The sequence below is a fragment of the Colius striatus genome, chromosome 1 (assembly GCF_028858725.1).
Source record: "Colius striatus isolate bColStr4 chromosome 1, bColStr4.1.hap1, whole genome shotgun sequence".
Lineage (NCBI taxonomy): Eukaryota > Metazoa > Chordata > Aves > Coliiformes > Coliidae > Colius > Colius striatus.
The window spans coordinates 78,514,488-78,530,294 of record NC_084759.1 but is presented as its reverse complement, the minus strand read 5'-3'; the positions used below and the strand labels follow the sequence as shown (position 1 = coordinate 78,530,294).

At 38.5% G+C, this 15,807-nt stretch overlaps 1 protein-coding gene across 3 annotated transcripts in view; it reads right to left on the bottom strand.

Moving 5' to 3' along the window:
• The window catches only part of REPS2 (RALBP1 associated Eps domain containing 2), a 101,849-nt gene that overhangs the window by 27,933 nt on the left and 58,109 nt on the right, over positions 1-15,807 (bottom strand). For all 3 annotated transcript variants that reach the window (XM_061999229.1, XM_061999210.1, XM_061999219.1), the window contains exons 11-13: positions 15,719-15,784; positions 11,640-11,682; positions 8,948-9,084 (exon numbers count right to left, since the gene is read on the bottom strand). In XM_061999229.1, coding sequence (XP_061855213.1) covers positions 8,948-9,084; positions 11,640-11,682; positions 15,719-15,784 — 246 coding nt within the window. The remainder of the gene's footprint in view (positions 1-8,947; positions 9,085-11,639; positions 11,683-15,718; positions 15,785-15,807) is intronic.

The following is a 15,807-nucleotide window of genomic DNA, read 5'->3' as shown; positions in this document are numbered from 1 at the left end:
AAACAGACAAATGGCATATTTCCAGGTGCACACCTGAAAGCTTGCATAAGCTGTATGCCATTGCTTTTTGAAAACAAGTCTTCACACTCTGCACAAAAACAGAGGGAGCTGGAGAAAGTGGGATGGGCCTCACAAGGGTCATCTTGTTACTGAACAACTTGCTGGTATTCAAACCAGAGTGAGCCACATAAGCAAATCTCAGCACTGGGAAAACGCCATACAGGTACCAGTAAAATAGATTCAAGTATATCCACTATCCCTATCACATGTATTCCTGTAAATGATAGCATTATTATGCACTAGTTACTCCCACAAAGATAGCAATACGACTTTCAGTTCCCAAATCACACTTCAAGGTAGATTATCTGCATGGAGAGCTTCCAGGATCATTTGTTTTCTGCCTTATTTTGGCAATCACAAAAGTTTGATGGCACTAACAGGACACCACACTAGATTAAAAAAACAGGTTTTCTAATCTGAAGCTAGATTAATATTTTAAAACAAACACCAGGCTGTATGTAATGTTACACTGAGAATGGGCCGTGCCATGCTATCCAGCCTTGCCACTCTGTCTCCAGCCTCCCTAGCAGACAACACAAGCCCTCAGCACTTCCATTACCTACTGTAGAGAAAAGTATCAACCATGGTGACTATCCAAATAGCTCCTTTACTTATTTGATCTAAGAAGACGAGACCAAAGAAAAACATTAAATCATCATTGTCCAGTCAAACCTATGGGAATAAGATCTTTAGTTCACCAAGCAAAGCAGCAGGGGGGGATGCTAAAATTAGATTCAAACAAATTTGGGTGCTTGGCATCCTTTAGAGCAACAGCTACACCTATCTCACTCAATGATAGCCACTGTTCCTCTTGTTTCTTAGTATTGAAGAAAACTGCCATAATACACTGAGTTTCTGAATACATGCTATTTTTTCAAATTAATTAATACTGGAACAACAGCATATACAACTTCACTTCCTGAATCATTTATATGATAGGCATTTATTTAATTTTTATTGTTTGCAGCCATCTCCTTCTTGGTTTTATATGTCTAACATGCTGGATGTTACCTCAGACAAGTTAGTTTTGGGTGAAAAAACAATGCACTTCTTTTTCTCAACTGAATAGATACATAAGCAGTGTTCTGCAAGAAGGGTGGTTTTCCTGGGTCAAGGGCCATTTTGTACCTCCCTAGCCAAAATGAAACTAGATACTGCCTAACAAGGAGGCTGACCTCATGTCAAAACCCTACACATCTTTAATCCTGTGATCAAAACAGCACCCAGAGTTTGGTCAGTCCTCTTATTTCAGTCATCATTCCCAAAGAGAGTGAGACATCTGCATTCCTCAGCTAACACAAAGTGTGCAGCCCTAACCAAACCCATCCTAAATCCAGGCTGATCTGGATCTACAATCCAATCTGATCTACATCCAGATTCTTGCTTCTGTTCTGCTTCCCCACCATCATCACTTCTTCTGTGACTGGGTGGGGACCATCCAGGGATCTAAGCTAGGAGAAAACTCTGATAGGGTTTAAGCCAGAGTCTGGCTGATGTCTTTCTGTATTTTTCAATAAGATTGTACAGCACAGGGAGATCATGGCTTCATAGCAGATTTACAGCAGTTTACACTGCTTCAGAGTGCTTAGATCTCAGATCAGGTTTAACACAAGACCAACTAACTCATTTTATCAGGAAGCTATGGATTTGCAATACTGAAATCAGTTCAAAAAAGGTTAAGACAACAGAATGAATGATTCTTCAGTTCCTCAAGTTGCCTAAGGCTTCAGTTCCTTAAGTAGTCTGGGAAGCCAGCATTTTTCCACTTCTCCTCTGACCCTATTTTGGAGAGTTTTTGAGATATTCTTCCTGCTTTTGTTGCCAAGAACAGACTGTAGAAAAGTTCTGTGTCTAAACTAGTTTTTCTTTATCTCTATCTTAAAAAACTTGCCTGGTTTTTCACTGAAATTCACATTTGGATGTCCCATAACACACCATTCTCTGCATTCCTTCATTTATTTACATTCCTGATAATAGTTTTAGCAAGGTGATTGCAAAATAACTGTTTTTCAAGACATTTGATTTCATAATTCTCACTACTGTGTCTCCAAAAAGCTGCAACAAGAAAAAAAATAATTAAACTGTAGACGGTAATGTACATTCAATGAAGGATTCTAGAAAGGTGGCTGTGAAATATTTAGTTATTCAGGGATCTGTTTCAGGAATTCTTACTAGTCTCTTCTCAGATCTCAGCATCAGTATTTTTAACTTCCTGACCCTCATTTCCCCCAAGCCACTTCATTTTCCAGTTACTTTCTTCTCTAGCCGTTCCTTTTCTGTGTGTTTGCTTGGGGACTGCTTCTCTTCTCTCTGTCCCCCATTAACTGAAACTACTCATGATCTGTTCCTTCTCACTTCACATTTAGCTTCATCCTCCACCCAGAAGAGGAAAACTTCCTCCACCCACCTTCCACAGATCCGCATTGTCAGAGCTTCTCACCTCTGGATATGCCAGTGGGAGTGCTGGAGGCTCCAGCACTTGTCATCTGTGATCATTTCCAGCATAGATCAACTCAGAGCAGGCACATGGGAGCCAGAACGAGCACTGGGGCCCTACACAGTCCCAAGATGTCCTCTTGAGGACATCTGCATCTCCAGGGTTTCCCCCATAAGGGAGGCAACTTGCCCCCTCTCTTGTTTAACCTGTAAAGTCCACTTGGTCCTCTTCTATGAAGGACAACATTTTTCCATGGAACAGATTAACCCACATGGGAACATGAAAATAGGTCAGTGACACTAGTCAAGAGCATTTCAATCTTAACGATTTTTAGTAGAAAAGAGGTTTTGGATTAAAATGTCACTTTTAACAACCTGCATCAGAATGAAAACAGACTGTAAACCATACATCAATCCCAGAAAGACAAGACCTAAAATTATAAAGAAGGGAAAAAGTAATTTTAAAGAAGTTCCATTTACACAAATTGTCAAGAAACAGTTATACCTGAAAGTCTGGTAAGATTTACCCCAGTTTGCACACACGTACTCTTTAGACTCAGTCCTTAAAGACTGGCATAAAGAAATTAAAAATCTAACAACGCAGAAAAAAGTTACCCCATCAGATTCTTATCATGCAATAACCATTCATCCATTTATGTCCTCACTATTTTTTTCCAGTCTATTCAACTTAAATTATGTCCTTGTCCAGCTGGGCAAAGAAATAAGTTACATAGCTGTAAACACATAAATCCTTCATAAAAATAAAGGGTTCTAAAAGGCTGAGAAGCATAAAACTCTTCCATTCAAATCAGAGGGAAGACACTCATTTTATTCAGGATCAGCTCAGTTCAGTAATCATATAGCTTCTGAAGAGGAAAGGAACCAGAAGAAAACAGCAGCTCCACTAGTAGATCAGAAACCCAGTCCCAAAAGACCAAAAAAAAAAAACAAAAAAATATTCTCAGCTTCAAAAAAGGGTTTTGCAACATTTATGTCAAGAAAGCATTTCACAGTATTTTTATTGCAATCATACAATACCGGAGAAGAGTATAAAGAGCAGCTCAATTTTGTGTTCTCTATGGTTTATGCATAAAAGACATTTTTAATTTCAATTGCAAATGTTATAACCCTTACAATGAAAGGTACTAAATTAACTCTGCACTCTTAACACGGTGAAGCTGGCAATGTTAGAGCTCTTTTATACTATGCAAACAATATTCAGCAAAATGTCTGAATTTACTGATGTTATTTGCCGTTATCATTTCTCCAAAATCAGCATCCTTCAGAAACGTCATCTTCCTAATTTAATGTTTTGGTCTGATTAATAAACACACCACAGTAACACACACGATAGAATAGTACTACAGCGTGAGTAAAATCCAGCCCTATTACACAAGAAAGTTGCTGGATTTCACTAAATCAAGATCAAGAAGAGGAAGGGGTCCTGAAGAGTAATTACTTAATTAAATTCACTGTGATCTAAATTCAGCATTAAAAAAAAAAAGAGGCCGTTACCATTCTAGGTTCCCCTTGGCACTTTGGCTTTGAACCAAAACGTTAGTTGAGAAAACTGTATTTATGGTAAGACAAACAACATAGCCCTCTGCAATAGTAACCCCTTTAAAAGCTTGCCTTTAGTAACTAAGACTTGCAGACAGCTAATCTCAGAAGATAAAGGTATCTCCTTGAGAACACAAACAGTTATAAAAGAATACAGAAGATAATGCACCCATCATACTTACCTAGGATAAGTTTGGTAGGTTTTTCAATACCCATTTCCACATGCACAGAAGGGAAAGTCATCTGTGTTTGGCTAACCAAGCTAAAAACATGACATAGCTGAAAACAGCTGGAAACAGTATTAGTGTATCTATTTGGACCTGTATATATCAAAATGTGTATCACAACGGAGGAACAATCATTTTAATTCTTCAAATCCTCTTTCCTTCACAACCGCAGAACTGTTTTATTTGATACGTGTACTGAAAACATTCAGAAATAGATAATGGTTGGCTATGGTTGGATAAATATGAGAAAACAAGAAGATATCTCAGCACACATTTACTATTCAGAAATCTCTGGATTTGGCAAATAAAACCCACCAAGCCTGTACGTTCAAGGAAACGTTGTGCAAATTGAATGAAGCAATGAAGGTTTGACAAAGTGAAGGAAGTAACAAAGAGTCTTCTTTCAAAGGTATGAAGAAGAGGATAAAATGTCATGCTCAACGCCAGGCTTCCTCTAGCACTAATGAAAACAAAAAAGTGCAGGCTGTTGTGATAAAAGTGCCACTTCAAACTCCATGGGAAACATGTGTATGAAGGAATATAGAAGTAGTGTCGGGACACATTTGTATCACTTACAGGAACGTTAATGCACACCAGTAAATCCGTTCCCTTGTTCCTTTTCTGTGAACGTTACATTTAGAGCAGAGGAGACTTTTTCTTGTTTGGCAATCACAACTAGCTCAGTAGAGATAAGTAGAGGTTACAGATCTGACTAAAGTTAGTAAAATATCACCCATAACAGAAAACATTGCACTTAGAATAAAATACTAGTTGTGTTTCCCCCTTACCAAGTCTGGTATTTAACACTTCCCATTTTAAAAATGAGACAACAACAAAACTGCTAACCCCAAAATGACCACTGAAAGCTGCACACACGAGGGAGCAAATCCAGGTTTGAGTGAACATTTGCTTACAAGCCAACAGAAGAAATGGTGCCTGCATTCCACACATTCTTCACTGCAGGGACAGCCGCAGCAGGAGGTGAGTTTCAAAAGCAAATGAGCGCTGAAAACTTTCAGTCAAAGATTCACTTGTAAATAGTTATATTTACAAATGTTGTATGTTTTGATGAATTACACAGAAATAGTCAATCTGCTTCTATATCAAAATGAACCTACACTACTATTTTGTTGTTTCATTTTTCCAAACAAGACTGTTTTATTAATTAAAAGCAGTTAAGCAAAACAGAAATTAAACTAAATGAGAAATAAAATGTGTTTCAGAGGCATCTGTATCAATCTAACAAAAGCCAGACTGCTGTCACTGTCTATAATTGCCCAGAAGTAAATTATTTAGTAGTTGGCATGGGCAGAAAATATAACCAAGCAAAATGCCAGAGACAATGGATGATGAGTTGAGTTTTAATACTTAAACTGAAACTTGTTTCAGTCCCAGAGTTATTCCACGGCAGACTCCAGCTTACTGCTCCTGTTGAGGGTAAAAGGTGGTTGGAATCCTTGCTGCAGGACTGACAGGCTCTGAGCTGTGCCAGTTTTGACCTCCTCAATACTCTCTCCCTCACTCAGATCAGACTGGAGAGAGCATGATTAGCCCCAGTGAGCAATTAATCATGCAAACTACCTTTGACAACAGTGCAGGAAAGATTTGAGTGCCACAGGCTCCCAGGTCTTACTCTGGAAGCTCTTGGCTTGCATCTGACTAGACAGTAGAGTAGACAAGAAATGAAGATGTAAACCAGGTCCTGTATGCATTTGAAGTGACATTTTGTTTCTACTTAAAACTTGCTGTTGTCTTTCCAGGAATGCATAAAACCTAGCCAAGTATCTTCTTTCCCATTTACACAGGCCAAATGCCAGAGGATATACATTCAACAAAAACAAATACATTCAGAATCTGGCAGTACTGAATTTTTCTCAGATGCTAGCATGAAAACTAGGTGATCAAATATCTCTTTACAGAAATTCATATATGGACATTTCAGAAGGTGGAGCCTTTCACACAGGTTTTTAATGTTTTCATAGAATCATAGAATGATAGGGGTTGGAAGGGACCTTTAGAGATCATCTAGTCCAACCCCCCTGCCAAAGCAGGTCCACCTCTATCAGGTTGCACAGAAACATGTCCAGGCGGGTCTTGAAGACCTCCAAGGAAGGAGACTCCACACCCTCCCTTGGCAGCCTGTGCCAGGGCTCTCTCACCCTCACAGTAAAACAGTTTTTTCTTATGTTTAAATGGAACTTTCTGTGTTCCAGCTTCTTCTCATTACCCTTTGTCCTGTTGCTAGATACCATAGAAAAAAATGGGTGCCCCAACCTCCTGATACCCATCATTCAAATATTAATGAGATCCCCTCTCAGTCTCCTCTTCTCTAAACAGCCCCAGTTCCCGTAGCCTTTTCCCTGAGTAAGACTAGTTACAGGGTCCCAAAAGAGTGCAACTACGGACTATGAATGAAAGTCCCACCTTCAAGTACAGCTGTGTCCCAGTTCAACAATTTTAAAGCACAGTTGCTGTGGCTAATGCACTGATGGACATTGCAGTCATCACACGTCAATGTTGTCTGTGTATACTTGCCAAGAGAGGGGCACAAGATGGTGACAAACATGATATAGCAGCAGTAAATGAAAAAGAAACAAAACACCTCCTCCAAAAAAAAAAAAAACACAACAAAATTCTGCCATTCCTTGGCTGAATTTACTTAAAGAGAAACATTTTTTCCTTTTCTGCTCTTCCAAAAAACAGAATAAACAAAAAAATGCTCCAAACCACTGATGGCCTTATAGTTAAAGCAGTGATACCTACAGATCAACACAGCCAACAAGGAACTGAAAATAAAAATACTACTGAGCACTCCTTTACAGGTATGGGAGCAGATTATACAGCAAACTCCCAAAATCAGGATGTCTTCTGAACAAGAATTAGTAGGACAAAAACTAATGCACCAAAATGAGATTATTCTCACCATGCTAGATATACCCTGAAAGCTATTAAAATGGCCAATTTTGCAGTCTGGTTTTCTGTACTGATACTGGTGATGCTACAAGGGATGGTCATTCCAGATAATTTTTGTGGTTTGGCTGTGACAATTGGACTTGGACTTCAGTGGAAGGAAAGGAAAGCAGCTGCATAAAAACACATTATCAATAGAATATTGTAGAATAACAACTATTCAGAGCTTAATGAAAGGAAAGAACATACACGTTTCTGAAAATATGACTTCTAATGCTGACGTTTTACTTCAAAGTAGAGCAAAGTAACTGCACCCTAGTACCTGGGCACACTGGGATGGATTCACTTTCATCTCCCCCGATGACATGGGTTTATTTGAATTGGAACCTTTCTTTGGAGTGGGCTACAGTTTAATAAGTTCTTCCTTAAATCCTCCAAGGCTACAAATTCCTCCTTATTCTTTGACAACAAGTATTTACATGTTGACACCAGTATTTACATTTTGACATCTTTTCCTGCACTCACTATAACACTGTCAGCTTAAGTTGCCCAGAAAAGATCGTTACGCTATTTCAAAAGTAATGGCGAGTTTCAAAACGATCCATTTCAAAAGCAAGATGTTAATTTTCATTCACAGAATGACTTGAGAATTTACATTTTCCTTTCATTTGCATTCCAAGACAAACTTGTATTTAAGTTTACTTCCTTCCAGTTGTACTTTTTATCTGGATTCTGAGACGATTTACTGCATTAAAAATGTGAACTTGGCTCTATTTGGGGCTTTATTTTGACATATAATGGAATGAAAACTGGAGGCAACAGATTCCTGACCAGGAATCACAGTCAAAAATCAGGAATTGCTTCTCTGTGTAAGGCAGGGGAAAAAAAAAAAAAAGCTTATTCCTATTGAGTTTCAAGGTCCAGCACACATAGCAGGACTCTTGAGTTCTCTCTGGTGTTTGTACAAAGGAAGGCCCACATATCAAGAGGAGAAACTCTTTTCTCCTTCAACAACCAGCTAAAACATTCCTTGACACAGCCAAACCTTGGCTTTCTTCTGAAGCATAAACATGGCCATGTTTAACTTAGCCCTTGAGTCAGATGATTGGTGTGCACCGTGTAAAGCTCTGATCTGGTTCAAGGACACTTCTACAGCACAGCAACGCTGAGTGACTACTCTCCTGAACAAACAGCTCCTCTTTCCACCACTCACTGTGCAACAACATGCATCCCTCCCCTCAACATGCACCCCTGTCAATAGAAATAACTCTTTCCTTTACTCATAGAATTCCAATTGAGTCTGTGCATATGGAAGACTTCAACATCAAAAATGTTTGCACACAAGAAACTTCATTTTCTCCCCATTTAAACATTAAGGATTTTCTTCCTGCTTCTGAACTACAAAAAACCAAATAGTAATAGAAATTAAATATATAGTAGCTACTGATGAGTGCTGTCTAATCAGACAGACTAGTTATAAACAGTCAGTGATAACAGACTACCATATGTTAAGCTTCCCATTATTGTGCCAAAAAACATTATAACTACCTTAATTATAGCAACAGTGATTTCTCCCCTCAGTGGAGATGTAATAAAAAAAAAAAGAGGAACTATTTCTGTTCTGTAGCACATTACTGTCTGTAGCAAAGGCAAACATATGAACACATTGTCAAGCATTTGTGCAAACAGATCAAGTTGCCAAGTATGCAGCTAACCAAAGTGGTCTCAGAAGGGGGAAAGAAAGCAAACTTTACCTTGTGTATTTTGTTGAAATATTTTGTTCAGATCCAAAGAGGAAGCTCTGGAATGTGATTTCTGTGGCCTTGGAGGTGGAGTAGGAGGCTCTTCTCCCTTTTTCATGGCATCTTCTATTGATGTGCTAGAATAAGACCTAAGAAAAAACAAGGGGGAAGAAAAACTCTGAATGCATTTTATTTCAGAAATTAATTTTAAATAACTACAGTGAGTATTACATTAAAAAATACATTGAACAGAACTCAGGTTCATAGTGGAAATTCCTTGCCCTAATGACTAAAATCTCCTAGTTATAACAAGACATTTATTTGGCAACTGAGGGAACTAGGCACCTAGAGAAAAGAACGAGCCAGTAATTTTTAAGGCCTTTTATATTACAACTTCAGGCCTTTTTACGTAACTTTAATTGCCAACAGGATAATTGCAGCAACTATTTTGAATAAATCTGAGTAAAATTCCCTCCCCACCCATTCTGTTGCCTTTCCCAACTACAAAGAAGTGTTTATCTAGGTATAGCTTCAATCTACTTCTTGCACACAATCTACTTCTTGTACACATTTAGTAATATATATTATTCTTAACTATTAGAATAAATTTTTCATAGCAAATAGTTACCAAATTTCACAAAAACCAGAAAAAAACGTAATGGCTCCAAAGTGCATAAAATTGGTCAAATACATGGTTCAGTACATCTTTCCATGTCCTCTCACATCACATTAATCCCAAGGCAGTGCATTTACTAAGAGTTCTTATTTTTCTGAATAGCGTCCAATATTTTTCAAGTGTTGTAGTTACCAGTTTTTTTTGCGAGACCAAGAGCTTTGTTAAAAATGAGTATTGACAATGTGAGATGTTACACTTACTGTAACACATTATGCATGACAGGCAAGACCAAAAACACATTTGAGTAGAACAGAAATAACTCCCACTAATGGGAAATGACTCTTTTTCTTTCTTTTTTTTTTTTTTTTTGTCAAACAGGCTGTTGTTAGAAAATAGCTCTTTAGAGAGACAGACAGACATTTGGCAACACTGATGCTGTGTTTCTGATGCAAACTTCATAAATACAGGAGTGAAAGCCGTAATTGCTTCAAAATTTCCATGTGACACAAGAACCTCTGTTGACGCTGAATTTTTTGTCTTAGTAGCTTTGAATTCCACAGCCTTACCATATCAGACTTAATGCACCTCCCCAGAATAAACGGGAAAGCTTTGAATGAGAATCTTAAGGCTTTATACTTTTATTTTCCATAATATGTGGTATATATTTCACTCACGTTAAAATTGTACATTACTTTTGGTGATTTTTAAATTTCTTTTTCAAGATCAAGTAAGACAGAAGGTAGCAGTAAGATACCAGGCAAAAATATGCCTGAATCATGGCTTGCGGCATACAGACTTGAACCTGAAATCAGCTAAGAGCCAGGCTCCAGAACTGAGAGCTGTGACAGACTTGAATCGTAGCCTCTGGTGGTCAGGCACATCTGAACACAGAGAGCCTTGAGGTTATGGAGCCCTCCAGGCTACACGGGACAAGCTCAGCAGAAGGTCTGAGTTCAAGGACACACCAGGGAATCTTTGGTTTCAACTTCTGCTTTGAAGCGGTGACATACAGTCAGATGTGAGACAGTCACATCAATAGTCACATTCAAGTTACTTTTTTTCCAAACTTGTTTAAGCATTTGCTATTTCACTTTTTTTTTTTTTGCATAAAATGGGGTTTTTTTACAATTTTTTTGCATATTTGCAATTTATGTTTCAGCAACACAGCACAAAAATTTTGAACAGTCTAAAACTAAAAAGCTTTGACTAGCAGTAGAAAAATTGCACACAAGGCACTTCAGCCTTGCTGAATGTAGTTCCCAAGAACCTAAGGATTTCAGTCTTCATTTGTGATGCTTATAGCTGATCCTCTCTTATCAGAAAGCTTTGTCAAGCTTGTAAGGAGGGAGCTCCTGATTATACTCTCATTACCCGAGAAATAAACAAAACATGAAGGCCTCTAGCTTACACCAAAAAAATTTTTGAAGGCAAACATATCATATGGCTATACATCAGAACAGTGAGCAGTCAAATACGGTGCATAATCTATTTATACAAACTATTTCCTGGCTCAGGTTTCCCTTTCTTTTCACATATCCAAATCCAGCAGAAGTCATTTCTAGCATATAATAGTATAAGTCTATAAGTCCTTCCATGACACATCAACCAGCTGTAGCCATGTACACGCACACCAACAAAAAGGATCCACTCACCCACATCCGAGAGCTGAGCTACTATTGCTGTTTCCGTGGGAGCGTGCAGTGTCTCCTTCCATATACAACCACCATCCAAGTTTCAACAGCACAACACTGCTGAGAACATTTCCCGCAACGGGATGGTCCCCACTGTCCCACCACGACCCCCCTGGGGCTGGACTGGAGGCAGTCACCACCCTGACAAGGCAGAGGGGCTGGGTGGACAGACAAAAGTCACAGCGCCTTATGATCAAAGATCACAAGGCCCTAGAGCAGTACTTATGTAGAGTATATAGCTCACAGATCCCTCCTGGTAAATCTGTCTGATCTGAGCTGTACTTCCAGCACAATACCAATTAAAAATATGATTTTTTAAAATGCAACACCAGTTCTCATGCCCCGTGTCTAACATCAGAGGAACACGTGTCTTCTGGAACAGAAATGAAAGCAGTACCTGGATCGTGGCCTGGCTCTAAATGCATTAGATTCCTGAGCAGCTGGAACAGAAAAGAAAAAAGAACTGCTAAAACATCATACTTTAAATACGCGCCTTTCTCTGAAGAATCAGTGCTCATTAAGCACGAGTGTTGCAGATGTGGATGTGAGAGTGTGCTCTTCTCATATGAGCAATGGGGATTGATTTTCACTTCTCCTTCCCCTTTGCTTTTGTAGTGTGCAATGGTCCTAAGAATTCAAAGGCCCACGCATAGGCAGAGCTTCACCTTTAATTACGTTACCAGAACACAGGAAAAGCAATAGGTCTGACAGCTCTGACCCATACTCCTGAATTGTAACCAAGCAACATAAAGAACACTATAAAACTTCCACAGAAAACACCTTCCTCCAAAGACGAGGTATCTATTAGATGTCCTGCTTCCCAAAACACAAATGTTTATGCCACAGGAAAACAACAGTGGTGACTTACCTTGCCTGCGTATCTCCTTGAGGCTGTTTCATGATGACAGTCTTTTTGTGACTTTTTCATTACTCTCCTTACTAACACCAGACAATTATGAGGAAACAGATCTGTGTAACTGCTTTCAAACCCAACTTACTGAGATATCCTCAAGGTATCACAGCAGAATCAATTATCCCAATGCACACACTAAAGGAAATACTTGTATTTTGCCCATTATTCTGCTAATCAAGGTATAATGCTCAAGAAAAGCAAGTCAGTTCAATGAAAAAAAAAAAGCTCAGATTTTCTAGCTTCCTTCAGATACAAGCCTACTTCCAAGTCATTTATCACCAGCTACTATATAGCACTACCTGAGAATACAACCGATCTTCCAAACAAGGGGTGTGAGCTACCTGTGGTATCAGCTGGCAAATACTGACTTTTTAATGGCTTGCCCTGACCCTCCATAAGAGGCTTTAGGCTCACAGAAGACAAGTAGCAGCATATGGCATATATATAGCCACACATCACTTCTTCATAAAAGAAACTGCTTTTGAGGTCATGCAGTGCTAGTTGGTGCTTTGGATGGAATAAACCCAAAAGCAGCTGGCAGCGACACAAACGACCACTTATGAACCAAGTTCTAGTAGATTATTGTCAGCACCAAACCCGTTCACAGTTATTGCAGATTTCCGTGCAACAAACTCTTCCTCTCAAATAAAGAGGGAAGAGGGAATTATTATCAAAAAATGCAGTGGCAATAATCCTTCTCTCTCTGTCAAACTCTCAGAGAACACAACTTCAGACTCAGCCTCCCTACTGCCATATGACCCAATTTTTCCAATGCTTAAATTGCTGATTATTAAATTACGTGTACAATTATTAAATATATGCCACTTAGAAATAGCAAGTATAAATCCTTTCCCAGCTAAGCCATGTTTAAGAACCTTCAAATTTTCCTGCTTTTATGGGGACTGTAATTCTGTTGATACTTCTTTTATAAAGCCTTTCGTCTAAATACCTGAAGCTAAAACTGACATTTAAACTCTCCGAGGACATCTTGAGGTAAACAGGAAAGCACACAAGGAACAGAATCCCAAAATGACTACAAATGAAAGAAATTACAGCAGTAGAATACTACTGCCAAGCACTTTCTTTTAAGCTTTTGAAAAAAATCAAGAAATTCAAGGCTACAATTACACAACACTCAGACTTAGTTTTACCTTTCAAAGGAAGTAGCGATATATGAAAAAGAAATATTATAAAATGGGTAGCTAATTATTAGGACATACAAATAATTGTAGCAGGATTTCCATAAAAGGTGCAGTTATTTTGGTATGTTCAGTCTGTGCATACTTTGTGTTTGTGGTGCAGGTTTATACACACGCACAACGTAGTCATTCAAGGCAATACAAAATCATTGAGCAAGTTCACGAGTTTTCTGTATTTCTACTGCTGTGGATACATAGGCCTAACTTACACAAAACTGATAAAGAGTTAAAGCTGTTGAGTAAATTTATTACATTTATTATTTAAAAGTTTGTATGACTCCTGGAGGAGTAGAGCATGATGAATTAAACAACTTGGTCTGCAGTAATTGAAGTCATATGCAATCACAAGCTCATTCATCATTCCCAGGAGGGTGTGAAGGTTCCATTTTGGATGTTTAACAGCTCCCGAGCCCCTCTTCCAATATCATTTCATTTTAACACTCCATCGGGATGCTTATTCACTAACTTCTGGCTATAGCTTAACACCTTACGTTCAACTGCTGCCTCCTTGCTTTACAAGCTGAAGATCAAGAGGGAAATTGTACCATAAAAGGTACATAATTAAAGACAAAGAAAATTCTTCTTCACTAGTCTAAATCAATCCCACTGACTGATCTCTTAATGGTGATCTAGGTAGAAACATACAATGTAAATGCTCGGAAATTTGGCCCTCAATCCTTTAGATGTCTAAGGCCAAAAATTATCTTGTACTCAGGAGTCTAAATAATCAGGGCCAGATAGTCCAAGATGCTGAGAATATAATTTATTGTTTTCAAGTTTCTAGTCCTGATGGCAAAAAACCCTTTCCCATAATGACGCACATCAGCAGCATCTTTCCTGAATCTACGTAAGCTCCCCAAATGAATAACCAAAGAAGGATGCAGAATTTCTCCCTCTTATCCCAACCGAGCTTTCATCCTGAAGATGAATGATTACAAAGACCTTTCAGACAGTGACCAATTCTGAAATAACTACTCAATTACTATACTGTACCTAAGCCCACTAGATAAATATATTTACTTCTAACGCCAATCATATCATGCAATCAGAGAATGGGCTCACTCAAATCCTCAATCTGCAGGACAGAAAGTGAGAAACTCCTACAGTGACTCTCTTTGTATACAAATGCAGCAATGCTGCTGGAGGAACACAGCAGCACACAGAAGACTCCCCTGACTAGGGGATGAAAGACATGAGGAAAAGAAGACCATGGGAAAGATGTGCAGGTGAAAGTAGGTTCTTTTCCTAAGCATACTGAAAATGAAACTGCTGAACTGAAAATAAAACTCCCTGGGGTGCTCCTGGGCAAAGCCAGGGGAGGAGGAGAACAGAACTGAAAGTCTTGTAACCACTCTCATCTCCCACTGAGAGGGAAGTGTAAGAGTGTGTGTGTGAAGGAGAAGCAGCAATCATTTGAGAAAAGGAACTGAAGATAGGAAATCTGGCAGCTGCCAAGTGTTTGGGAAGAAGCCAGGAAAAAAAAAAAAGAGTTGGGAAATGAGGCATGCAGCTGTTGAGTAGCCATGAATAAATCAAGCTATAAGACAAAACTGCTGTGACAGACATGTGGGGTCAGTTTTCCTAATCAAGAATATCATCGCCAAGTGAAAATATTAATTCAAAAAGAAGAGAAAGCAGGTCCAGATTTTAGCTTGTCTGGGACCAGGAGAGGCTTGCAAGCACCCTTACCACTCTGGGAAATTGATTAACAAAGAGGAAGGCAAAGGAGATCTGATGAACTGAACCAAATGCACGAGAAGTTTCTGGAGCAATTACATAATTGTGACGTATGCTATTTCAGAATAACACTTTCCAGTATGATAGGAATAAAAAGTGTATGTTGGACTGGCAGAGAGAAAAATCCCTTAATCACAATCTTGCATCAAGGTCTGTATTTCCAAAAGGCTATCTACTCTTAAACTCCTTAACAGAAAACATGAAAGCTCAGTTTCCACAAAGAAACAGGCCATTCCAGAACAGTTGATGAAACATTACGTAGTTATATAATAGTTTAAAAGAGGTTTTACCAAGAAGTAAAATATTTGTGCACTTGCTTGTAGCACAGAAGAACTTCAGACTCCTTAAAAAATGTTATGTTAAAAAAAATTCCCGTGTGTGAAGAATGCATACACTAACAAGGGAAAGAAAGCAAGAAAACCTTTTGACAACCTGAAGTAATAATTAATATTTATCTTGCAAGTAGTACTCATTATGAGGTAAAAACTGATTTCAGAAGTGAAATGGCATGAGACAAAAAGGATCTTAAAAAACTAAATCAAATTATACCAGTTTAGTCTAACTGTGATATAAAAATATTTGATCAAAATCCTAATGGAATAACACATGAGATTTTTTTCTTCTTACCTGTTTTCACAGTCAAGTGCTGAAATTCCTTTGGTATCGTTTTGAGAGTGATGCTTCCTTTAAGAGCTTAATGGATAAAAAGATAATTA